At 36.4% G+C, this 25,369-nt stretch overlaps 5 protein-coding genes across 6 annotated transcripts; 1 reads left to right on the forward strand and 4 right to left on the reverse strand.

The window, feature by feature from the left end:
• Positions 1 to 336: 336 nt before the first annotated feature.
• On the reverse strand, positions 337 to 1,842 carry LOC147474299 (DUF309 domain protein). Of its 2 annotated transcripts, XM_086586429.1 has the most exons (3): positions 1,176 to 1,842; positions 475 to 722; positions 337 to 443 (listed from the first exon to the last, which is right to left on the reverse strand). In XM_086586429.1, the coding sequence occupies exons 1-2, from the start codon at positions 1,708 to 1,710 to the stop codon at positions 490 to 492; spliced, it is 768 nt and encodes a 255-aa protein (XP_086442555.1). In that variant the 5' UTR covers positions 1,711 to 1,842; the 3' UTR covers positions 337 to 443; positions 475 to 489. The 2 variants fall into 2 exon arrangements, with proteins under 2 accessions (XP_086442555.1, XP_086442554.1); XM_086586428.1 differs by having other exon boundaries at positions 337 to 722; positions 1,176 to 1,840.
• A 1,552-nt stretch (positions 1,843 to 3,394) lies between these two features.
• LOC147474300 (bZIP transcription factor (DUF630 and DUF632)) lies at positions 3,395 to 10,491 on the reverse strand. The gene is given in 8 exon segments (XM_086586383.1): positions 3,395 to 4,435; positions 5,503 to 5,726; positions 6,745 to 6,959; positions 7,899 to 7,970; positions 8,280 to 8,509; positions 8,511 to 9,407; positions 9,800 to 9,905; positions 10,344 to 10,491. Coding segments are annotated over 6 exon segments (2,253 nt in total). The 5' UTR covers positions 9,353 to 9,407; positions 9,800 to 9,905; positions 10,344 to 10,491; the 3' UTR covers positions 3,395 to 3,765.
• A 1,760-nt stretch (positions 10,492 to 12,251) lies between these two features.
• On the forward strand, positions 12,252 to 15,300 carry LOC147474301 (uncharacterized). The gene is given in 3 exon segments (XM_086586395.1): positions 12,252 to 12,394; positions 13,062 to 14,376; positions 14,378 to 15,300. Coding segments are annotated over 2 exon segments (1,971 nt in total). The 5' UTR covers positions 12,252 to 12,394; positions 13,062 to 13,179; the 3' UTR covers positions 15,152 to 15,300.
• A 1,826-nt stretch (positions 15,301 to 17,126) lies between these two features.
• On the reverse strand, positions 17,127 to 18,967 carry HIT3 (HIS triad family protein 3). The gene is made up of 5 exons (XM_086586481.1): positions 18,794 to 18,967; positions 18,619 to 18,676; positions 18,050 to 18,139; positions 17,572 to 17,689; positions 17,127 to 17,460 (listed from the first exon to the last, which is right to left on the reverse strand). The coding sequence occupies exons 1-5, from the start codon at positions 18,946 to 18,948 to the stop codon at positions 17,393 to 17,395; spliced, it is 489 nt and encodes a 162-aa protein (XP_086442607.1). The 5' UTR covers positions 18,949 to 18,967; the 3' UTR covers positions 17,127 to 17,392.
• A 1,091-nt stretch (positions 18,968 to 20,058) lies between these two features.
• On the reverse strand, positions 20,059 to 25,205 carry LOC147474303 (uncharacterized). Its single transcript, XM_086586480.1, has 13 exons — positions 24,852 to 25,205; positions 24,694 to 24,767; positions 24,524 to 24,607; positions 24,275 to 24,355; positions 23,605 to 23,685; positions 23,267 to 23,359; positions 22,698 to 22,877; positions 22,498 to 22,565; positions 22,275 to 22,326; positions 21,902 to 21,955; positions 21,725 to 21,814; positions 20,951 to 21,017; positions 20,059 to 20,502 (listed from the first exon to the last, which is right to left on the reverse strand). The coding sequence occupies exons 1-13, from the start codon at positions 24,988 to 24,990 to the stop codon at positions 20,411 to 20,413; spliced, it is 1,155 nt and encodes a 384-aa protein (XP_086442606.1). The 5' UTR covers positions 24,991 to 25,205; the 3' UTR covers positions 20,059 to 20,410.
• Positions 25,206 to 25,369: the final 164 nt, after the last annotated feature.

A 25,369-nucleotide genomic window follows, 5' to 3' on the forward strand; every position in this document is an offset into this window, starting at 1 on the left:
CTTTAGCATCTTTGTAAGTGCACGAAATCTCTGTTTGCTGGTATCAAATGAAGCAGCAATTCGCATACTTCTTGTTAGTATTCTTCAGAATATGAACCTTCTGCTGTGCTTCTATATGTCATCAACCTTCTCGAGGACGCTCTGCTAGGGTAGTAAAACCCAGCATCACAATCTTCTTTAAAAGTAACTATTAGTCTATTACCAGCCCTACGGTATTGCCCAGCAAGGATTGATTGACAACAATAGATAATTAGAGACTCAATAAGCTTAAGAAGAAGGATTTCAATTAGCCTATAATTGGGAAACCTTTGTATAGACGTATAGTGACTGATGGACTGGTAAAACTTATTTGTGCTTCGTGGTGTATTTTCAATTCAAAATCAAACTATCTAGATTTTTCGTCATGCGAATGAAAAATATACAATATAGCTAGAATGGTACAAGTACTATATCGAATCTTTATACACACGAGATGTCACCAAGGTTAAGTTAGTTATACTCGCAGGCTACTAGATGTTCTTCTGTAGCATGAAGAGTGGGAACCTTCACTCTTGTAGGTGTGGGTTTATCAGAGCTGTAGGAACCTTCAGGAAAGAAAACTATGTAAGAAATGCCATCAATGTCGCTTTCTAGATGATATAGTCTCTGCCCAGCAGCAAAGGACCCAAGTAGTTGGTATGATCGTTCTGATCCATCCATCATGAGGCATAAATCTTCTGTACCTGTCCATTCTAGAAAGTGAGACGCAGATTTAAGATCAATGATGCATCATAGTTGAAAAATGTTAGCGACGGGTTCGTATTGACCTCCTCTTTAGGAAATCATGCTGACAAAAAAATTGTCATCGTGCTAAACTGCTCCTGGGGCACACATAACTACATTTATCCAAGCATGCATCCACAGTTAATGTCTTCAGTCAGACCAAGCATTTCAAGTACCATGTTACTATATACTGATGTACAAAGCCCAGTTATGTGTTCACAGAACAACAGTTCGTTATGAAGGTGATGTTGGACAAGCAATTTGATAACACGATAATAAGCATAAATTAGCAGTTAAAACTCACTTGTGGATATGTAATGCTAGAAATGTAGATATGTAAACAGTTATTCTACGCAGTTGTGGACTTATAGCTAATTAATAATACGGTTGGAAGAAGTTATAAGTCGACTCACAAGCAGCAAGTTCCAATTGAGTTTGATAAATGAAATCCAAAGAAGCAGAAACCTCTTTCTGAAATTGATAAAATGGTCCACTCTCAAAATTCATCTTCTTGAGCTTGCATAAACCTTCCCCAAGTTCCATCATTGCACCACGGTGATTTTGTCCAAAAAGGTGGTAAAATCCCACTGCACACTGTAAAATGCCATGCAGTAATGTTCTTTTAGGCTCTTCAGCTTTGTTCCAAAGACTTTCAAGAAAGTCATGGCATGTATGATAGTCTCTAGTATTGAAGAGCAAAACAGCTTCATCAAAACTGCAATCCTCAGCGTCATCATTGCCTTCTTCAAAGAAATCTTCTTTTGAGAAGCGATAGAAAAGGCGAAAATCTAGTTTATCTAAGTTGTATGGTTTGAGTTGATAAGAGCTGTTATGAAGGTTCCGAGGTGTAGACTTGGAGACTTGTTGAAGTTGAAGAGGGAAGTTGAATCGAAGTAGTGGAGGAAATGCTGAGTGAAGTTGTTGGAGAATGATTGAAGTACCCGCCATATGTTGCAGAAGAGGGAGAAAATTAATCAGACGATTTTATAATCCATAACAGCCACTTGATCCTTGTGCTTGAAGAGTGGCTTTCATAATTTGGTGTTAGTCCATTGTCAAATGGCTGCTTTGTATTTTATTTTATCCAACTAACGTGAGCCACAAGCACATTAAGACAACTCTAGCTTCGAAAAAGGGTCATGAAAATAAACTCTTGTTGCAAAACAAATGTAGCATCCCACGCACCCAGCTGGTTAGGACTTTGGACTCCTGGAACGCACCAGCACACGCTTCCCCTTCGGACTAGGGACCCTAGGTACTGGGGGAATGCTGGTTGAGTGCCTAGCCTCCATTCTATGTGCTGGTTTCAAGTTTCAACACCCAGGCTTTATAACCCACTAGCAATCTGCCCTGTAATTCGTGTTTAATACTCTGAAGCATTTTGAACTTTCGTATCATTGCAAAATACTTCAACTAACATCTTTTAGTGACATCCGTATAGAATATGAATGGTAATTACAGGCAACATTGCAGGCAGGTGTGGCCTAGCTATTGAGATGAACAACGCTCCTTAGCATGAGTACATGTTTGTCATCCACTAAGGCCATACAAATTGAAGCAACTGTTTGCAGGCGGTCTCTGAATAATTAGTGTAAATGTGTAATACATGGGTAGAGCCTGGAGTCTAGACTTCTTTTCAGTGCATTGAATCCCTACCCTACGGCCATTTCCCCAGGAGTGCAGCATTGCAAATTGTCCCCACAAAAGTAAATCGCTTATATGGATTGGCACTTAATCAGTTAATCTTCCGTCAAACACTAAAACAAAATTTCTAACCTCGCCTAATACACCTTACAGAAATTTTCGATAAATGGCTTGCCTATATTGGCGAGTTTTTAGAATGAGTTGCTCATTTAGGTATACCGTCCTCCCATAATTCACAAGTTTGAGTTTATAACTATTTAGTACCACGAATTTTTTCCTAAATGGTACCCGAATTTTTTTTTCTAGTTATTAGTACCACATATTTTCAATTTGCTTCAATTTAGTATCTCAATTCACTTATTGTCTCAATTTGTTTGATTTTCATAACTACAAACTCATCTATTTAGTACCACGAACTGCCAGCCATCGATGGTATGTTCTCCATTTATAACTAACTAATGGGAACAATGTCTATAGGCCACACCACACACCAAACTTTTACGTTCTCCATTTATAACTAACTAATCGGAACAATGTCAATAGGCCACACCACACACCCAACTTTTTACCCCTACTTTAATAGTACTAGCCTTGAGGACGTGGTTCCACGTAGGTACCTCTCTCTCTTTTCTTTGATATTAAGAAAAACCAACAACAACAAATCACAAAAATAGGTACGGTCTCTCTCTCTTCTTTAATAGTAAAGAAAAACATAAAACAAAAAAGACAAAAGACAAAATAAGGCGATTGTATAACCGTATAACAGAAGGAAAACCGGTTCAAATGGCTAAAGTATGAGGTGATAGAACCGATACACAGCTTAAATGGCTAACTCATGTAGTAGAGATATATGGACTAAATATTTACAAACATTTGTTGCACCAAATATGCGCTTCTAGACTACGGGCATACTCTACAGAACAACAACCAAGCAATGAACTGCCTTTTAGTGGCTTGATTCCAAAGCACCAGCACATTGCATCATTCGTTTGTATAAATAAAAATGTTTATAATCATGATTACATCAATTCAATATAGAACAAGAGTGGCACATTCAGGGTAACTGGAAGTGATTCTACCCGACTAATATGATTTACATCTTTCACATATCCTTACACTTTCATTTGAAACAACTAGGAAATGATTTGCAGCTAAGCCTACAACCACTCTTCTGTACCTCTTTTCAACATATTTGCCTATTAAATATTTCCAGCCTCGCAATTATTAACATGTATACGTCCAATCCGATTACCTCTTATTCACCCTGTGAACATTCCATCAGGTACGCTTCATTATTTCTGCACAAACCACTTGGTTGATGATAAGAATACTGTAGTGTCTTGTATTATGCACATGATTTCAGAATGTCTTGTTTTTTGCTCTTTCCTTGGCTTTTTCAATGGCATCCTCAAGTTCTCTGTACATATTTGCTGAAAACGATGCGAAACTCCTCAAGCCACTGAGAAAACCCAGCAAGCCTACTTGAAAACGATCAAAACCTGAATCCCAGTCCTCTACCACCCTTCTTGGAGTACTAGTTGCTACATTGTAATTAGAGGCCGTTGATAGTGATGAGGCCAAATTCTTCACCCTCTTACCCAGTTGCTTCTCCTGTCTTGGTAAGAATTGAGTGGTCTCAACTGCCAAGGCCTTTATAGAATCTGCTACTTCTTTGGACGGTAAAGCGTCGAGTTTATCTAGCCAATCACCGCAAGTGACAAATATGGGTGGGCCCAGATTTCGCAAGGGCGTATCTGGCACCCTCCTTTTCCTTCTCGATTTCTGTCGTTGAAGAGAGACACATTTGTGGAGCCATTCATTTATGGAACGCACGTAGGATTTCTGTGCAATGATCCATTTTGTGAAGCTTGATGAAAAAGAGCTCAACTCATATTCCAGATGGATAGTAGCCTGCCGATGTGATTCTGATTGAATGGATATCTTGGTGCTCCCATTGACATATGCTACCTTGATGATGTTGAATTGAAGTTTGTGGCATTCGAACATCGCTTCCCACATTCTACTCAACCTGCGATCAGTAAAAGTATGAGGTTACCTTGCTGACAGATTGAAAAGGAAGTGAAGCAGTTGAATTAATCAGACACTCAAACCCCTACCTACCTTTTTTTTTTTTTTTTTTTTTTTTTTTACATGCATATATCTATAAGCCCATGAGCGACTGAAAATCTGAAATTAGGAAAACCAAAACCAAACAGGATAATAATTGGAATGGAAATGTTCGACATGGCAAACATTAGATAAATAGAGATCAAAGTGGAGCTGGGATATTGTGCATTTGGGTGATATGGAACAGGGACACAAGTGGCAACTGCCCAATGGCATCTGCAAGTTATTTCATACATGCCAGCATAGCAAATAAAAAAAAAGGACCTGACTCCGCCCTTTCCAATTAAGTTAAATCAGCTTTGACCAGTTAATATCTTAAACTGTGTCCCTTTCATAACAAAAACAATTTATGCACTACAGAAAATTCAAGATGATGTGAACAGAAGGATAAAGAAAATGATACATTTGTCTGTATACATAGAATCAGGATGTACTGACACCAAGTGAGATGCACATGTGGGTCCACATAGAAAGAACTGTTGATGATTACTTACAACAACAAAAAATAAATAAATAAAAATAAAGGTAAAAAGATGCAGAGTTATGGGATTTTTCCAGGCCTTGATTCATTTGAGCTATGACACCAACTTGGTTTGCTTAGATAACAGAAAATGTTGCTGCTAAACACAGTAGATTCGAAATAGTATCTATAGTAGTAAGAGACATAGAGGATGAAAAATGATTTGGATATTTACTAATTACACAATGCCACAAATGCATTGAGATGAAAAATCATAAGATATAATTTTGACTCTCCTATTTGCTTTATAGCTGAGTGTTGTTTAAGGACCTCTACAAGACCCATTCGGACTGGGCATATATTTTTACATTCTGTTGTAAGGATATTTTATTCAGGACAAAACCTGGATATTGTGTTAGAGTCATATCCCGCAACTTATGGCAATTAATCATCCCCTTGATGTGCTGTCTATGTATCAAGCAGAAATTGAAAGGATTCGAAAATTATACCCTTCAATAAGCTCCTCGAGTTGTGGCTGGAGCTCTTTGTCCCTTATTTCTTCAATCGTCTTTGATATTGAGTCAATTCTTTGTATTGCAACTCTAATTCTTGAGTACAAATCCTTGACGGCTGCACGAGTTTTATCAATCTTGTGGGGACTTTCACCTTTGGAATCTTGTTCTCTTAGCAGTCTACACTTAAAGTCATACTCCTTTCTGATAATCGCACTATCCTGAAAACAAGAAAGCTCAAATGTGTTATGACCAGTGAAAAAGTATTCTCTGGTCAAACATAAAATAATAATAAACCAATATTTGTGCAGAAGGATGTGTCAATTGTAATATAAATAAGTTTCAGTTGTCAGGCATGTGCCAATTGCATCCATAAAAATGATTATAGACTACTATTAAGTCCCTCCTACTTCTTGTGTTTAATAAAGAAACACCCAGTGACCCACATATCTTAAGGAGTTACACCCAATTAGACATACTTTGTGTTCTATAGCAGTACAACAATCTTCATACATTTTTGTGTTCGCTTTAGAAAGAGAAACTATTTGGAAAAAGTCATCTGAGATTCCACCTATGTCTTCTATATACAGTCGTCTCATTTATCAGAAAAAATGAGAAGTGACGACTCAAAGTTAAATAACTAATTTACAAAGTTATCCTAATATCAAAAGGGAGGGGTTCTAGGGATATATTACAAAAACACGTAAACAAACTCATGATTGTTACGGCATTTTTAAGTTTTTGATTTGGCTAATCTTTTGTACATATGATCTTCCAACTACTCTAAACATTGTCACAAAAATTTATTCAAATCTGAAACTTGTAACCCCATCAAATGTAGTCACCAAATTAAAAAAATTGTCTAATTGTGGACAATTCATTTTCACCATTTTTTATACTATATTTGGCAAGTTTAGAAATTTTTGATTATTTGTGACAATCTTTAGAATAGTTAGGAGATCATATCTACAAAAAATTAGTCTAATCTAAAACTTATAAATGCCCTAACGATTTTGAGTTTGTTTGTGTGTTTTTATAAGATATGCCCTAGAACCCCTAAATTAGATACATACTCTAGAGATATAGTACCTCATTCACCTTGGAGACAAGCTCGCTAGTGCATCGCACCAGTTTACGTTTGTCATAAAACTTCATTCTTTCTTATAAAAGTTGACTTTTTGGTATTGAGAAAGATTTTTGACAAAATTACTAATGAGGTAAAGCTAATTAAGTTTTTACCTTTACTTCGTCATAAAGCTTTCTCTCCCATGCATATAAGCGATCTAAGGTTGAGGCGTGACTGCCTGAGTTCATGCAGAAAGTTTCAAAGGTACTAGTGCTGATGTCCTCAGTATCGTCCTTTGGAGTAGAACCAAGAGGATATCTGGATGAGGAAGAACGAGATGACGCTGTCCTATGCCAAGTTAAGTACTTTATTGCAGTTGGAGAAGGCTCTAAGGAAACATAAACAAGAATTAGTTGAATCACGGTAACTCCAACAATGCAGATGAACTAAAATTACTTATATTATGATTTCTCAACCTAGATGAAAATTCACTATTTGACAGGAATTGCAAGGCGAAGGTACAAAATTTTCACAGAAATAATAGAAAGGGAGCATTGAAAATTTGAAAGACATTCATAGTGATTCATTTAACAACCTTGTACAGTTTCAATCTCATTGCCTATGCACCTCATAGTTAGTAGGAAGAATTAACTACGTCAGCACATGAATAGGAGTTACGAGTTATCATGTCCAAGTAACTACAGTTACACAGATTGCTTAGTCAGGTGATGAATAAGAAGTAACATATGAGAATAGTGTGAGTATGGAACTATTTTGTAGAGATACGAGAAGAATTAGTTCAATGTTTGACAATTAGCTGCTCGCATTTGCAATTGTGTACTGCAAAAAACTGTATTGAATTGCCTCTATGCTTTTAGTCCGAACTCATTAATGCTGGATTGTTGGCTTACCTAATTAGTTAATTAACTTCAAACAAGACCAAGAGTACATTTCAAGTATGAGCATCACTTACATAGATCAAGAAATAGTGCTTTCTCTTAGGGTTGAACACAGAAAATTACAAGGAAAATAGCAAGGATTGAATAGCACAGAGGACAAATATATAATGATAACCTAATTTCATATATTTCTTTTGATTCATATTCAAAATTTTCAATACTTCACAAAACTTATTATTTCTTACATTGGATATTAAGGAATTCCAACCCATGACCACATGTCAATATGGGTACACCAAGGATATAGTCAAAGATGTGGTGGTTACACTTAACACCATATCCTTGTCGAAGGATTCACCCATTCAGTCATTTACACTCGTGAGATACAGATAGATCCAAATTTGTAACAAGTTGGGGGGTTGACTTACCTTCTGGTGCTTGAGTTGGATCTTCACCACACGAAAAGCATGAATTGATAAACGTAGATGTCATTGATCCCCCTGTAGTATCAAAGTTGCTCTTATTAGAAAACCAAGACAAAAATTTGAGAAGAGATTTATACCAGGTCTTAATTTGTTTTAAACAAGTTCAAATTCTAGTTCAAAATACCAAGTACACTAAAGTCTATTTTATGCCAATTTAACTGTGGCATCAAATGTGAAGAACACTTTTATTTTGATTTGAAATTTCAAGCTGTGCCTAATCACACGGAAATCCAAAATGTTTCTCTATGAATTGGGATTTGAATAACATAAAATGCTTATAGGAGAAGCTCTGCTGAATAAAAATAATGAAGTAAGATGTTGGACCTTCTTTCCCAGGTAATATCGGACGAAAATGCAATTTATTTGCTTCAAGCATTCTTGGAACTTCTTTCCCAGCTTCAGAGGCTTTTAGAAAGAGATGTTCAACTTCTTTTATGCTTGAGAAGATGTCTTTTGGTGGAACTTTATTTGGAGAACCAATTTCCTCCTCAGTTTCTTCCTTTACAGAAGTGGGCGCAACTACAGATTCCGTTCTTATTGGCTTTGGCTTAGGGATTGCTTTTCTCTCCATTGGTATCTGAAGCTATATTTGCAGATGGTGTAGTAGAAGGCGCATTAGTAGGATATGGATCCAATATCCTGCGGTTCTCAAACTTTTGAACAAGATTTTCTGCATTTGGTTCCTCAAACTCGTCTTCAGACTCCTCAGAATCTACAGCTCCAATAAAAGCAACCTTCTCCTCTTCCAAGTCGGGAATTCCCTCCTCTTCTTTAAGTCGTCTTATATCATCTGCATTTTCCATTGCATGATATAACTCACTCCCTTCTTGAAAAGAAAACTGGCTTTCTAGTGGGTGAAGACCAAAATAATCCCAAGGTGGATTCTCTGGAGGGAAGTGAATATCATCAGATTGTGTGCTTTTTGGCCTCTCAATGGATCGAGGTGTTTCATTCCGGGGAGTACTTGAATTGGACCTTAAATTCCCGCTTGAAGGAAAAGGCCTCTCTTCGACTGAAGTGGAAAAACTCACATCGGTCTTCATATGGTGTGCTTGAAACCGGCCAGAGTTTGGAGGAGAAGCAGTCAACGAAAAGGTTTCAGCTGCATCCACGTGCTGTGACAAAGAAGATGAGGAGAGTTGAGAAAGAGGCTTGATGGTCAATGCAAGCGGCTCAGGGATTGCAGTTGTGGAAGTATACAGAGAAGACTCAAAAGTAGCTTCGGGTTCAGCAAACTTCCTTAGTGCAGTCCCAATACTTTTAAGAGATTGAATGTATGTAAAATGCGCAGCTGCAACTGAACATCTTCCATCGAGTGCCTGTCTAACAAATTTCTTTCTTTCACGGCATAGCTGTAAAGCCTTATCGTCTTCTAGTGTAGAGCTTGAGACACCCATTTCTAAGAACCCTGATTGAGATCCTTCCAGCCAAAGGTCCTGCTTATTATTCTTCCTGACAATGAAGAAGGTTTCATAAGTAACCATATAGAACCAAATAATAGTCTGTATCTGAACTTCAGAACTAAAGTTTTTTCAAATGGTATGATGAATTGATGATTCCGAAGAAATGAACTAGTCAGGTAAGGAACCAAACCGACAAATCCCCACTGCATTAATTTTTGAGAGTATATTGACAAATTGCAATATCATTTGTAGTTGAATACAGTTTGCCAAAAACCAAACAATAGAAAAAGTCTTATAACAAACACTACCGAGATTCTGATTTTCCTCTTCCATCTATTACCCACGAACAATAATAAGCTAAAACACTGTTTTGAAATCGATTTAACAAGTATTGTGAAATTCACTTGTAAAATAAATAATAAAAACTATTTCATACATTACCTTTCTGCCTTATTTTAGGAATCCGAATGAACAAGAAAATCCCATTTCAAGCGTTCCCAGACCACACTGAGATATATCAACCTCCATTTGTAGTCTCCAGATGTAACTGATCAACAAAAGGCCAAAATTTGTGAGGAATTCAAACAAAAAAAGCAACCCGAAATCCCAAACCATGCAAATTAGTAAGCAATCCCAGAGTCTCAAACTATCAAATTAAGCTTCTTATCATGATAAAAACCAATCACAAAAAATAACACTTCCATGTCCTTTCAACACTTATTATATGCAAAATTCTTATTAAAATTCAGATGCAGTAGCTCCCTTTATTCACAACTTGTATACATATTAACATCATCAAAAAGGCCCCAAAGGAATAATTCAATCTGATCTCAAGGAAACAAAAAATAAACAATCTTTATGAGGAATTCAACAAAACTAGACCACTCCCAAGTCTCAAAAACACGAAAGAAGTATAATTATGAAGAATTTAAGAAGCCCAAGACATAAAAGTGAAAAGCAAAGTCATCATGTGGTAAAAAACTACCTGGCTTAGCTTGGTGACCAAATCAAGAAGCTGTTGTAGTGATGTGATGAAGTAGTAGTAGTAGTAGCAGTAGTAACTAGTCCAGTTTCTAGTAGAAGCAAGTATAGAAAGTGTACAGGTAGTAAAGTTGATGATGATAAATGATATAATCATTCTCTTTCTATTCTCACCATTGCTTTTTTATTATTATTACAGGTGGAAATAAAACTTTGCATTGGCTGTCATTTGGCAGTTTCGTTTTCATGGCATTTGATGAACTGTTGTTGAGTTGCCAAAGTTAACTTTTTCCAAACTTTCAATAGAATATGGTTTTTTGGCCGTTCCTCTTTACGTGTCTTTGCATACATTTTCTCTCCTCTTTCCTTTTTCCTTTTTAATGTTTAGACAAAAACTGTTTGCGGTTCTCGTGTCTTCTGTGTTGGATATGCATGAAAAAAAAACCAACTAGATTGCGCACTAATGTTTGCCACTATGGTGGATTTACACGTCTAAGGCTAGATATCACGATAATTCTTATTTAATGGTGCGTCAAAACGCTAACTCGGTATAAGTTTACCTATATATAGCGTCAATTTTAACGAGATAGAGTCTACACGTCAGTATGAGTAGCACGTAGAACAGTAGAAGGAATCTAAGCCACACGGCATAGTGTGTGGTGGCTAGACATTTTTTTTTACTGGCGGTTGTGAAAAAAACCATTGGCTTTGGAAACGCTAACCTGCTAACTCTATACACTATACTATTGTGATTTGGCGGGACGACACACCAAACTATTGGACTTAGGTGTTGTTTGTTTTTCTGAGCCTATGAATGCTGAATGACTCATCCTCTGAATGTTAAATGTTGATTGTTGAATTATAAAAAACATATTTGTTTTCTGTTAGAATAACTTGGCTCTGAAGGCTGAATATAAATCATTCGGACAATTTTACTCGTGCTATCTATTTTAAACACTAACTTGATTTCTTGTTAAACAAAATATATATTATATTTGAGGAGAAGAGATGGATTATCGAAAAAAATAAATGATAAATAAATTTATTTAAAATATGTTTTCACAAATATATTTTAACGGTTTATTTTCATATTTTGTTTATTTTTAGAATATATATATGTAATTATATTTTTAACAAAATGGATATCATTCACCTAAAAAAAATGAAAAAACATGTGACGCCAACATCAAATTTTGAATAACCTATTTTGAAGCCATAAAAGTGAAGGTAGGAAAGTAGATGGGTTATTGAGATTAGGTTATTAAGAAAGAGCAAGAAGAGACTTTTTTGTTTCAAGTATTAGAATTCAGCATTCACAAGAAATTTTGGTGCTGAATGCTAAAAGTACCACTGAATGCTTAAACTACTTAAAAAACAAACAAGTTTTGAGCCTCTGAATGCTGAATTCAAAAAAACAAACAACCCCTTAGCCTAACAAATTAACAAAAAAATTATACTTCTTATATATCGGTCTAATGTATTCGTAAGGGTGGAATTTGAGTCGAGCGGTTTAGGCTCAGCTCGAACTCATTAATCAAGTGAGCGGAGTGAACGATCTTAGCAGAAAGGGGATATGCGACAAAACCCAAATTGATTGGTTTTTGTCTGTCTATCCTCACCTATCTCCCTCTCTCTCTTCTCCACCCTCCGCTCACGCTCCCATTGCCTTAGCAGTTATCTAGTTTAATAAATGAGCGAAAGCTTGAGCTTATATTATAGCCCATGCTTAATGAAGCTATGCTCGATAAGCGAATTACTCGGGCTCGTTTATATATTATATGAGCCAAACTTGAGTTTTTTTTTCCAAAGCGGGCTCTCGTAAGTGAGTGGTGCACCAAACCAAGGACGCCCTAAAAATAGAAAAAGGCCCAAAATGAGAATAAAAAGGCAACTCCGCCCACATAACTCCACAGAAACCCTAAACACAAACACCTCTCTCTCCTCCTCCTCCTCCTCCTCCTAAATATCTAAATATATCAATAAATATATAATAACTAACTTAACTCATCTCTCCTGGGTTTCTCACTTCTCCTCAATCTCTTTCATCTTTATCAGGTAACCCATCTTTTTTTATACTCCCTACAAGCTACTATTCAACTTGTTAGATTAAAGATTGTATTTTTAACTTGATTGGGTCTTGTTTATTTCATTGGATTGATTTATATGTGGATGTTGTTTTTTTTTTATGAAAAAAGGTTGATCATGTTACTGCTTTTTTAAGTGTTTGTTTGATAATTGAGCTTGTAAAAGTTGATGTGATTGCATTCATAGAAATCTAAGTTGCAAAACAATTTGCTTAACATATTATTTTTGGTCAAGTTTGTCAAGCCTTCTTTTGTGGACCAAGTACTGATGATATTATTATCTGTTCTAACCTTGTCCATTTGAAATCTGTACATGATGCACTCTTTTATAGAACATATTTACTTGTGGTCATTCCTCTGTAATTTCAGTTGTTTTCAAGTCTTGGATTAAATTCCAGAAATATGATTAAAACTTATCTTAGGCATGCATTGCTGTTTGAAGTGAAATTAATCGTGTCTTGCGTCTAAAAGGTGTTTAGTAAGGTGGATTGTGACAATCTAAAATCTGGGGGTTGAATAACTGGTTTTTTTTAATAATGTAAAAACTCAGAAATTTGAATATAGAGGAAAGGGTCTTGTACTAGAATGTGTTGGGTATATTTGTATTCACTTGTAAACCAAGTTCCAATCTGATGCAGTTTTAAAGCTGGAGTCAATTTGGTATTCACTGAACTGGAGTAGAACTGCTAAATTTGGGCAGAATTTTGAAGACTTGGGCTATTCAAACTGTGATTACTGAATCAGTCTGCAAATACAATGTCTCGTCTACTGAGACTTCGGCTTATTTCTTACTCAAAGGAGCTTGTAGATGGACAGCCTTTATATGTTTCATCGAATTGTCTTCCAGTCAAGGCTGCAAATTATGAACCAGCAGGGCACGTGTTCCACTCGGTAGCACTTAAACTTTGCGGATATTGCAGTGATGAAGATGTAGAGACTGAAAACAAGAATCTGCCTAATGACAAGGGTCAGTCATATATGGCATCACCAGATTCATATAGCAGCAAAGGAAAAAAGAAATCTGGGGCTGAAGGCCAGCAACAAGACCATTATGCTTTGTTGGGTCTGGGGCATCTACGATTTCTTGCTACTGAGGATCAGATACGGAAAAGCTACCGAGAGACTGCCTTAAAGCATCACCCTGACAAACAGGCTGCCTTTCTGCTCTCTGAAGTAAGTGAAAAGGCAAAGGAGGCAAAAAAAGAAGAAATAGAGAACAATTTCAAATCCATTCAAGAAGCCTATGAAATTCTAATGGATCCTGTGAAGAGAAGGATATATGATTCTACTGACGAATTTGATGATGAAATTCCTACTGACTGTGCTCCAAAGGATTTCTACAAGGTATTTGGTCCAGCTTTTATGAGGAATGCTCGGTGGTCAGCTAACCAACCAATTCCTTCATTGGGGGAAGAAAATACTACACTGGAAGAGGTTGATACTTTCTATAATTTTTGGTATAGCTTTAAAAGCTGGAGAGAGTTTCCTCATGCTGACGATTTTGATCTTGAGCAAGCTGAATCTCGTGATCACAAGAGATGGATGGAGAGGCAGAATGCCAAGCTTAGAGAGAAGGCTAGAAAGGAAGAGTATGCACGTATACGTTCTCTAGTTGACAATGCTTATAAGAGGGATCCAAGAATTTTGAAGAGAAAAGAAGAGGAGAAAGCTGAGAAACAGAGGAGAAAGCAGTCTAAGTACCTGGTTAAAAAGTTGCAAGAGGAAGAGGCCGCTAGGCTTGCTGAAGAGGAGAAGCAGCGGAAAGAAGAGGAAGACAGGCTGGCTGCTGAAGCTGCACAGAAGATGAAGAAGGTAAAGGAGAAAGAGAAGAAGCTCTTGCGTAAGGAGCGAAGCCGTTTGCGAACACTCTCAGCACCTCTTGTAGTCAAACACCTACTTAATCTAACAGAAGATGATGTCGAGAGTTTGTGTATGTCTCTTGACATGGATCGGTTTGAAGAGTCTGTGTGATGAGGTTGAGCGCAAAGAAGGGACAGGAAGGGCCGAACTTCTCAAGCATGCTTTGGGAGGCAATATTGACTCCAATGGGAACAAGACAGAAGAAAATAACCACAGGAGTCAGATTGACTCTGCTGTTGCTAATGGAAGTGGCCCTAGTTTGCAGACCAAGCCAGAAAATCCATTTTCCAGTTATGAGAAGAAAGATAAACCTTGGAACAAAGAAGAAATCGAGATGTTGAGAAAAGGGATGCTGAAATATCCGAAGGGAACATCTCGTAGATGGGAGGTTATCTCAGAGTTCATTGGTACAGGAAGATCTGTGGAAGAGATACTTAAAGCAACCAAAACTGTTCTACTCCAGAAGCCAGACTCTGCCAAAGCTTTTGACTCGTTCCTTGAAAAGAGAAAACCTGCACCAACCATTGCTTCCCCACTTACATCCAGGCAGGAAACAGAAGGTATAGTGAGCCCTGGGGATAAACCTGAAGCCGATTCTAAAGTGGTAGATACCAAGCAGCCATCAGGCAGTGCTGGGTCTGACCAGAATCCCGAAACTACAGTTACTTCAAATGGTGTTTCTGAGCAAGATGTATGGTCTGCTGTTCAAGAAAGAGCACTGGTTCAGGCTCTCAAAACATTTCCCAAGGAAGCTAGTCAACGTTGGGAACGAGTTGCTGCGTCAGTTCCAGGGAAGACTGTGAATCAGTGCAAGAAGAAGTTTACTTCGCTGAAGGAGAGCTTCAGAAACAAGAAAAGTGTGGATTAGATGATTTGTTGTCCAGTATAATATTTTCAAGCTGGACTAAAGCTTCTCAGAGGTTGTTACTGGATATTGACGAAATGGGGTTTCATATCTTCTTTGAAGATATAGCTAGCTCAAATGATACGATACCGAGGCAAGGGAGTACTTTTTTCTGCAGCGGCTTTTATTATTACATACTGTTTACATGACTATATAATTCTTGAAGGTGAGGTTTTGTTCTGAGAGATTTTCATCAAATACCAGCTCTTGAGATGGTTGCTCCCCGGTAGAAGTTCCAATCAATCATGAGATGTTATCACACAGACGCACGAAGCATCATGGCTTGCTGCTCTCTCACCTTTTTATTTATTTTATTTATTTCGTTAGTGAGGACTTAATTCCAGTCCCCTGAGATTTTGCATCCTTGGTTGGGGAAATGTAGAAAATGGGAAGTTGTATGACATGGATGACAATCTTGATAAGTTATTTAATTTAATCAGTAGTGAAGAATAGTTGTTTTCTCCTGGCGAGTTTTTTTATTTTCCTGGATAACTCATGATAATGCATTTACATTGTCAACTGAACACTGGGGAAGGAGTAAATCAACTGAGGAGGTTTGCCCATTCAACACCCACATGCAATGCCCATTGCATGTGTACATTGCTATTTGCTAAACATAAAACACAAAAAACAGAAGAAAGATTTGTCAAATGTTTTTAATTGGCTAGAGACGTGTTAGACTTGGTCCATAAAAGTGGCAGTGCTGTGTGTGGGGACTGGGGAGGGTGGCGGTTTTAATAGTCTCATGGCATTAGGCCATTAGGGCCAGCCGGACAGACAAACATGCCTCGTTATTCATTGGAATCTTTGTCAACCAAGATCAGCTTATACTTCCGCACATACTACAAAATATCGCGGTTCTTATTGTCCTTCAACCAATAACAGTAATTAGCAACAAAGTAACTTTCCAAAAAAAAATAGCAACGAAGTTGACGATGAAATGCGCAAAGTGGAAGTCCTCCATTTTGGTTAACAAATTCCTTATTCCATATAAAACATGCAAATTAGGTACAAATTCCCGGTCACTAATTTGGGCTTAGATGTCATAAATCACGAATTTTGGTACATATTAAGACAATTGAAATGGTGAACTTTAGACAAGTGGTCAAGTAGAACATCAACCCGGTTATCATCAGATGCAATTGAGATGGTGACACATAGACGACGTCTAGTTTCCCCCAGAAAATTTTGGTATGAAACTTGCGCACTGTCGTATTATCTTGACAAGCGCTGACACGGACTAAACTATCATTAGCTTGTGTCTGCATCAAAGCTATGTCCTGGTACTGGATTGGAGATTCCCTCTTAGGCTCTTACTGCGCAAACAAATTTCAGGATGTCATTCACAGTAAATCGATCTTCCTTTTTTCAGGGTACAACTTGAAGCTAATCAAAGCTTACATGCTGAGATGAGTTTCAGGGAGCCTCGACCCTGAAGTAGTTCCCACGCACTCAAGAGCAAATCTACAAGACCCATTTGAAGGTTTCTTTTACCATTTTCCAGATGCATTTGATTTGCTAAGTACAGTAATTGAAGCAACCATGGCCATGGCTGCTAAACTTTATCTGAGAAAAGACCATTCTGTGGACAACATTATTTAATCGTGTCATCTTGATTCCAGTATTCGGGACATATACAATATTCGCCCCAACATTTACCCATGGGCCATGGATTGCACTCCAAGTTTTAACACTATCTGGTGTCACCCAAGTTTGAAGAAGATGGTCACTTAAAAGATACACTGACAAGGTCAAGTTCCACAATCATGGTTAACTGGCAGAGGACTGAATGGATGCATAAGCACTTGACATGGTATCTCAAATTTAGCATGTAAAATAATCAGCAAGTAATAAAGGTGTAAACTGCCTTAAGCTCAGACTACACTGGCAGGCTGAAACTTATATAGGATTAGCCTTCAATCACCCTGAAGTCTGAAGATCTAGAAGACATTCCTTTATATTATTTATTACTAAACACCGCTCAAAATCAAGAGTTGACTGGTACCCATATATCGCAACTAACACTGCTTTAAACTTCCCTACAATTTTCGCAATTAAGACGAGGCCAAAAGGAGCATCCCCACACGCAAATTACATTTTTATATGCCCCTAATACCAACAGGGTTTAGGATTTTCAAAGAACTTATTATTAGTAGAAGTCTGGAATATAGTCCATCTTAACCTCAAAGTTCATGAGCATCAACTTTAGCCAGGAGGCCACTTCATTTTTCGCCCCCCTAGAAGGTGGATGTGAAGATGATAGACAGACTGACCTGAAACAAACATTCAGAACTGAATTAAAAAATTGGCAGAAAACACATAAAAGCTACTCGATTCAATTCCTTGACAAAAAAATGAGAAACTGAAGACAAAATAATACGTACATCCATCGGGCCCGTCATTGATGACAATCCTGAATCCATCTTCAAGCCCTTCCTGTTTAGCAATGAGCTTTGCAGTATACAACAAGTGGCCAAGAATCTCGGAATGCCTCTCCTCTGCCTGAAAGATAAAGATCAAACATTCTAATATCAGTACATGCGCATTCATGGTTTCAAGTATGGAAGAAGAAACGCAAGGAAAGAGACCTCTGAAAATACAAGGTCCATATTAAGAAAACTTGACTTCTGTGTTGTCAACAACTTCGTGAAAATCTTATCACGGAATCATTTTATGAACATGAGTAGCCTGAAATCCCATGTGCTCCTTTTAGTTTTAGATTATGTCCAATTAAATAATGTTATAAAAGGCATCATCGCTACCTTATTTTTAGAAACAATAAGATTTTTTGTTTACTCTAAATATCTATGTTATGATACCAGGAGATGTCATAGAAAAAGCTAAAGAGCGTAAACTATATACCTTTGAGAGACCAGTTAACCCATCCCTAACTTTCGGAATAATTAGGATATGAGTGGGAGCTTGGGGATTTATATCCCTGAATGCAAAGACCTGTTGAAAGCAAATGACAATAAGAATGTTAGTAATACCATAAAGAGAGAGGGCGGGCATTTTACACATATAATAGAACGCATAAATTTCATTTCCACCAAAATTATCAAAGGAATATATACACAACTTAAACCGGGTCATTAAGCATAGGAGGAATATATAATAGAATAAAGGGTGCGTCATACACAAATCATCTATCATGGATAATTACATTTTTCAAACTCTAATACTGAAAAAGAAACACGTAAGAGCATTATTCGGATAGACTCATCATAATTTTCCCCTCAAGTCTTGTTAACTTGTAATGTCCGGTGATCTTATGAGGATAAAATTTTATTCACAGTTATCTTACATCTACTGTTCGTTGCTAATGAGAGTCGTGAAATTTTTTGTCTCTTCTGAAACAGTTATGCACAATTACCATACACAGGCAGAAACCTTTAGTAAGAAAGTATGTCGAGAAGAAAATAAAATGATACCTTATCATCCTCAAAAACCACATTAGCAGGAATCTCTTTCCTCATAATTTTGTCAAATCTGTAAATAATGTATGCTAGAGTTATGGTAAAATGTTATTCAACAATTATTAGATACAACATCTAACATTGAACATCACAATAAGAAAAAGAAAAAGAAGAAAGAAGAAAGCTTTACACTGTGGGAGTATTCTCAGCAGGAAGTGAAGCAGCTGTAGCTGCAGCAGCTTCTTCTTCAGAAGCCATTGGTGAAGAAGAAGACAAATGACTGCTTATAACCCTAACTCTACTCTTGTTATCCTGCTGCTGAGAACTAGCCATTTTATTCTCCATTTTCTATCATTGGATGTTTCTTGTGATTAGGGGTGTTAATGGGTCGGTTCTTACCGGTTTCGGTTTCGGTTCTGGGTCTATTTTTAGCGGTTTTATCAGATTCGGTTTTTTTTGGGTTTTTTCTTATATTTTGAAAACCCAGATATATACCCATTAATTAAGTCGGTTCCAATTTCGGTTCTTTATTGGGTTATATATTTTTATTGCTAAAATTATTTTTTTTAGTTATATAACCGATATAAAAGTTGGTTTACGGCAACTATAACATTTGTCATCGATATTTTTGTCTTCTCATAAGAAGTAATGGTCCTAAATTCAATAATAATATTTGAAAGTTATCTAAAAATTTTAAATACATTCTCATACATTATATGTATTTGTATATTTTTACGTAATGCGTCATATATAGAATAAATACCACATGTACCACAATTGTTAGTTAGCATTACACGTATTCGTTATCTAATATATATACATGTAATATATCAAACGCATTACGTTCATGCATTAGTTAATATAGAGGCGGTTGCATAAGTTAATTCATAGTATACGACTATAATTATAGGCGTGACACCGTAAACATTATTATTAATATTTATAATACACATATTTAATGTAATATTATAAAAGATGTATTTAATAACACACATTCATTATTATGTTAAATGTTATATATATTTAGTATAATTTTACACCTAACAAATATAGACTATATATAATGCTATTTATAATAATAATGTTTGGGTTTGTTTTTATTTAGTGTAATATAATACTAAATTCTATATATCAAAATCAAACTAATCGGTTCCGGTTTTGGTTCGAATATCTATCGGTTTTTTACTATTCGGTTCTTTATCAGGTCGGTTCTTAAAAACCCACTTTAAATTAATATAATATTTTAAGACCCAGACCCGCTATAAATGATTCCGGTTCCAGTTCGGATAATTGAGTACCATGCACACCCTACTTGTGATAGGAAAATGGTGTTATATAGATTTGAAAAGACTAGGTCGCTTGGGCCGGGCCATAGTACCTGCGAAGCTCCGACTTGTTACTTGAGAAAACGGCATCGAATAGGATTGCACACTTTAACTGAACGAGACTTGGGTGGAAATGAAAACAATTTCACGTCCAAGAATAAAGAAAATTGGTAATTTGGTGTTACAGTTAAAGAATATGATACAGATGGAACATTTCTGGCTTTCTGCGTCATAACTATAATAATTTTAACCCTTTGATGATTGTATAGGAAACAATATGAAAGAAAAAGTATCTGCAGCGATCATAAAAATGAGAAAACTTCTCTTTGAAGTTTTGGTAGCTGAGTTGATAGAGGAACTGTTACACACCAACGGCAAGCTTGTTTGTCTGAATTGCTGCTCTCATTCATCTGACTAGACCAGCCACCAGTCATCTTGATCATATCCAGAAAGGCCATGTTCTGTCCCAACTCCCAACTGGATTATCTAAACTTTCCAATCTCCATCTTCTTCTTGATTGCACGTTGACCATGATATACGAAAGCATCAATAATCCCAGAAATCGTGAAAACACCTAGAAGTCCCAGAAATATGAGAATGGTTAGACTTGTCAGTTATGCATTTTCCAATTTACTTTTTCCCTATATTTATTCTTGCTTTCCAACCTTGAACTATCTATATGCATATGCCAAGAGATGCAGACCTGACTACAGTTATCATAGCTAACCTTCTAGTTCATGTGACAAGTTAATCAGATGATCGCAAACCAGCATACATAAGATGGTTTGAAGTGGCTGTGAACCAACCAACTAGGTTCATTTTAGCCTTAGGGGGGTAGGGTATGGGCAAAGAGGGGATCAAGCAGAAACTGATCCAAGCTAGGATTACTTAAACAGTTAAACTGGTTTCTAATAGTGCTGATTTTCAAGTACTAAGCCATACTACTTTTTCCATAACGTATGCCCCTAACTGAATTTAAACTAAAAAAAGATGCAAAATGTGAAGTGACCATTTAGTTTTACCTCCAACAATCGCGCAGACATTTGTCAAGAAGTGCAGCAGTGGCACTGTTTCCTCACTGAAGCTCACCTGCAATTTTGCCAAAAAAAAAAATAATTTGCACAGATAACAAAAACTCACACTCAAATAATCATCTGAGTGTTCACTACACACTCACAGGATCGCGTTATGCATAACTAGAAAATACAAAACTCAAAATTCAATTCAACAGGCGTGCCAGGCCTAGGTCAGGTTCAGATTCCACCGAAAAAGTGTTTCGATAGTTTGTTAGGATTGGAAAGAGAACCTCGTGGCAAAGACGGGCACAGGTAGTCAGAGAACCAGCGGGCCAGCTTTGACATATGCAACAAGAACGATTACATACAATCTGTCAAGCATTAAGCATAAAGCAGGAAACATGACTTCTAACAAGTTCCAGGAGTATGGCATTCTTGGTATTAAATTTTGTTGAATTGTCAAATAAAGCAATTGTTTAATATTAGAAACCAAGTCAATACTAGATACCAAGTCAGTACTAGAAATCAAGTCAGAACTGAAAATGAGAAACATAAAATAGATGCAGCAATAGATACCGAGTTATAGGATACATTAAATGGGATATCAGAATACTATTTTTAGGCTTCCGAACATACGTCAACATAAACGATGCTACTAAAATATAATATTGCAAAACCTAGTTTGAACATTTCTGTCAAAACCTTGTAGAGTCTCAGAACCTTGAGAAAATATGCTTAGTACTTGCCTTGACTCTGAAAGGCAGCTTTCAATTCACTCACCTTAATTGGAGAGAAGTCGTAAAAGAAGAAAACTCCAGGAATAGACTGAGTATAAACCTCCTGGCTTCTAAAATGTTCGGTCACAGAAAACTGCATGGACATACACGGAGGTAGTTTCACCTTAAAATAGAACGTTAATTGAGATGAAACTAGCTTATTAAAGTGTAAACACTATACCTGGTTGGAATTTATTTTCCGACGTCTTATGTCTGTGTAGATTGTTGGGACAACCTGCACCAATTAGAAAAACATCAGTGCATTGGTGAATATATATGAGACCTAGGCAATGGAAAAGCAACAATGTCTCTGATCTTTGCACGACATCGAAGTCACCTCAAAGAGTTATCAAAGAATGAAAATAAAAGTACATATCAAACAACCCAACTACAAATTCACTGTAGAAACCTCACGTAAAGTTCTGAATAATAACAGTAGATGTAATACCAGTAGTAATATTATAATAATACATCATGTCGTTGACTAAAATATCTGAAGTGATAATGGCATATTCAGCCACAAGAAAACAAATTCGAACATACGATATAGTTACCTTAATAAAATATTGGTACATTCCAGAAGATTCTTGCTGCGTCCACTGTACACTGAATATTTTTTTCCCAAATACTAAAAGAAATTAGATCTTCGTTTTCAAGAGTGAGTGGTTTGTAAAGGTAAAAGTACAAACAGGATTCAAGTAAAGTAAGTTACAAAGTACAATCTACTAAATCTAGTAATTGACTAAGTTAGATATTTGAGGAATCCAATAATCTTACCCATCAAGCGGATTCACCACACCGGGGAACTTTTGACCAAATGATAGTTTGTTTATTCGGTGGCTTATCTGGTGCATAGCAAGGCAGAAAATCAATTTATGCTCTACTGCATTATTATACAACCTACAGATAATGAAGCTCGTTTCACACGGTAATGTGTATTTCACAAATTGAACCTTCATCTTCAATCACCCACTCACATTAGATTTTTCTGTTTGAAGTGCCATTAGATCAAAGAGGTGAATATTGGATTGAAAAAAATGTTTTGCAGGAGCAAAATGAAAACTGCCAGCCACTTTATTAACTTCCAAAAATCCTTCAATGCTGCATCCTTCACCGTCTTCCTCTTTAACTCTATCAATGAATCCCTCTCTTTTGCACTGAAAGAAAGCAACATGAACTATTACCCGCTGGACAACAAAAATAGACAACTGAAAGTATACCTAAATTTGAATGACAAATAACAAAGTAATGTTGACATTCTAAAATTCAAGACAAGATATACCCAAATATTTTGTATGAAACCACAGAGGTAGATAGATTATAATAGAAAAGCACGGTTAAGTAAATCAATACTCTAAATTTGAAGGCCTGTATCTTTCAGAAATCAAGTAAATAATGAATAATGTTCAGAAAGAGATGGCTGTGGGACGTGGGTCCCATATCAGAATCTAACCATATCTTAAAACTAACCATCTAAAGGATAAATAGAAACAAATATAGGTACACACACACACACACACACAGATAAAATGGATTCTTTATAGACCTGATCAATCATATCAGGATTTGTAATTGCCCATCCTTTCTTTCTGTATGCTTCACGAACTTCTTCACATGAGTTACAACACTCATCATCTGCCTGCAACAAAGAAAGACAATGTGAATTATAACTTTGATATGAGCACAAGATAAACTCGCTACCATAGACGTGACATCCAGAGAGATGGAGAAACGTGTTAAACTGTTAATAGGCTTTGTCTAGTGCATAATATGATTCTTCCAGGGTTGAGATTACAAAATTTGAGTGTTGACTAATGGGATATAGGATGTATACAACAAAATTTTATGTGAAACACTAAAGGAATTGTTCAAGGCAATATTTACCACTTCTGCTCCAAAACAAGAGCCGCAGTAAGTCTCATTGTGGTCAAGCCTTCCTCCATGCTTCTGTAACGGTCTTTCAATCTGAAAAAAGACATAAAGGACATAAAATATATGACAATAAAAGGAATACATGAACCTACATCTAGAATATGTGCTCCAACATGCTCCCAGTATTGTTCCTCTATCTGACTTACAGTGTAAGTGATAAACTTATGACACTTGTGACTGATCTTTCATTCAGCGTTTACCGTTCCTCTATCCATTCTACACTATTAATTTTTCACTGAGTGAGAAGGCAAACCTAGTAAGAGCACGCCTAACTAAAGTAAAGAGCTTCAAAGTCTAGATGGGTAACCAGTATTCTTCACTTTAAAAAAATTCTTCTCAAATGGGTAAAGTTCCTTAAGTTCTTCTTTTCTACTGTTACTATTACTAGGAAAATGCAATCATACTTACAAACTAAACAATTGCTAAGCTCAAGAGCTCAACTAAATCTAAATAGGTTAACAGTGCCAAACAGCAAGCATTACATATAATGCACAATATTGGATTTCTATCCAAAAAAAACGTAGTCAATTGGTATGAAATAAACAAACAGAACATGCTCCATAATTTCAATAGGTTAAGAGTCCCAAACAACAACTATAAACGTGGATGCTCAGTCACACACCTTGGGTCCACCGATTCCATCTGACCTCGAATCAATAACATTACCAAGATTATCAATCCTTTTCTTCGTTATATCATGTCTCTACAATAAGAAGAAAAAACAAACACTTAGAAACAATACATAATCCTTTGGATGATGATACCAGAGGTCTGGGGTTCGAACCCCGCCAGCATCAAAGAGTTACTGATCTCATTTAAAACAGGCTTGCCAATCAAAAAAAAAAAAAAAAACAATGCCGAAATCTCATACTATATCATAGTGTTGCTCTCCACTAATATCCATAGCATCAATACTAAGAACAGAACACGCAAGATGCGGGAAAGTCACATCAAACTGCAAAATCAGTCAAACCAATCAAACACACATAATAAAACATAATAAAATAAAATAAAATAAAAAAAATGGGAAATGTGACTAACATTAACTCGAAGCTTTTCTCCTCTAGAAGTATCTACATTCAACGTAGTTTCAGTAACAGTGTGAAGATACAAACCTGCAGAAATTGAAAAGAAGAGATTAAAACGTAACGGAAAAATATGAGCGTAAGAAATAACGGATCGAGATTCGAGAGAGTTACTGAATTCGGAAAAGAAGAGGAGGAGAATTGAGATGGAAGAAACGATGGTTATGAGACCACCGGATAATGTTCTGTTGTAGAAATCCTCGTTTATTTTTGGATACGCGTCTAGATTCCGTAACTTGTTTAGAATCTCCATCTCTCTCTCTCTCTCTCTCTCTCTCTCTCTCTCTCTCTCTTTTTGTGTTTTAGAATAGCAGCTGCGCGCCTGCTGTTCCGGAGTGGTCTAGTTTTTCAGTGTCAAAAAAAAATAATTGTGTGGAATTACTGAGAAGTCTACGGGGATTAGGTAGGAGTTTGTAAACAGTCACCACAACTACCTTTTACTGTGAATGCTAATTTCTAGTTAATTTTATTCAACTTCATTAATGTTATTATTTTTATAAAATATATTTACATTTATGTATACATGTTGGGATGATACTCATTTTTTCGGTAAATTTTTAAAAAATTGTAACAATTCATATGGCAATTATTCGCCTAAAATTTGGAAATTTTCAACAATAATACTTTTAAAT

This window comes from Coptis chinensis, unplaced genomic scaffold (genome assembly GCF_015680905.1).
Source record: "Coptis chinensis isolate HL-2020 unplaced genomic scaffold, ASM1568090v1 utg1029_pilon_pilon, whole genome shotgun sequence".
NCBI lineage: Eukaryota > Viridiplantae > Streptophyta > Magnoliopsida > Ranunculales > Ranunculaceae > Coptis > Coptis chinensis.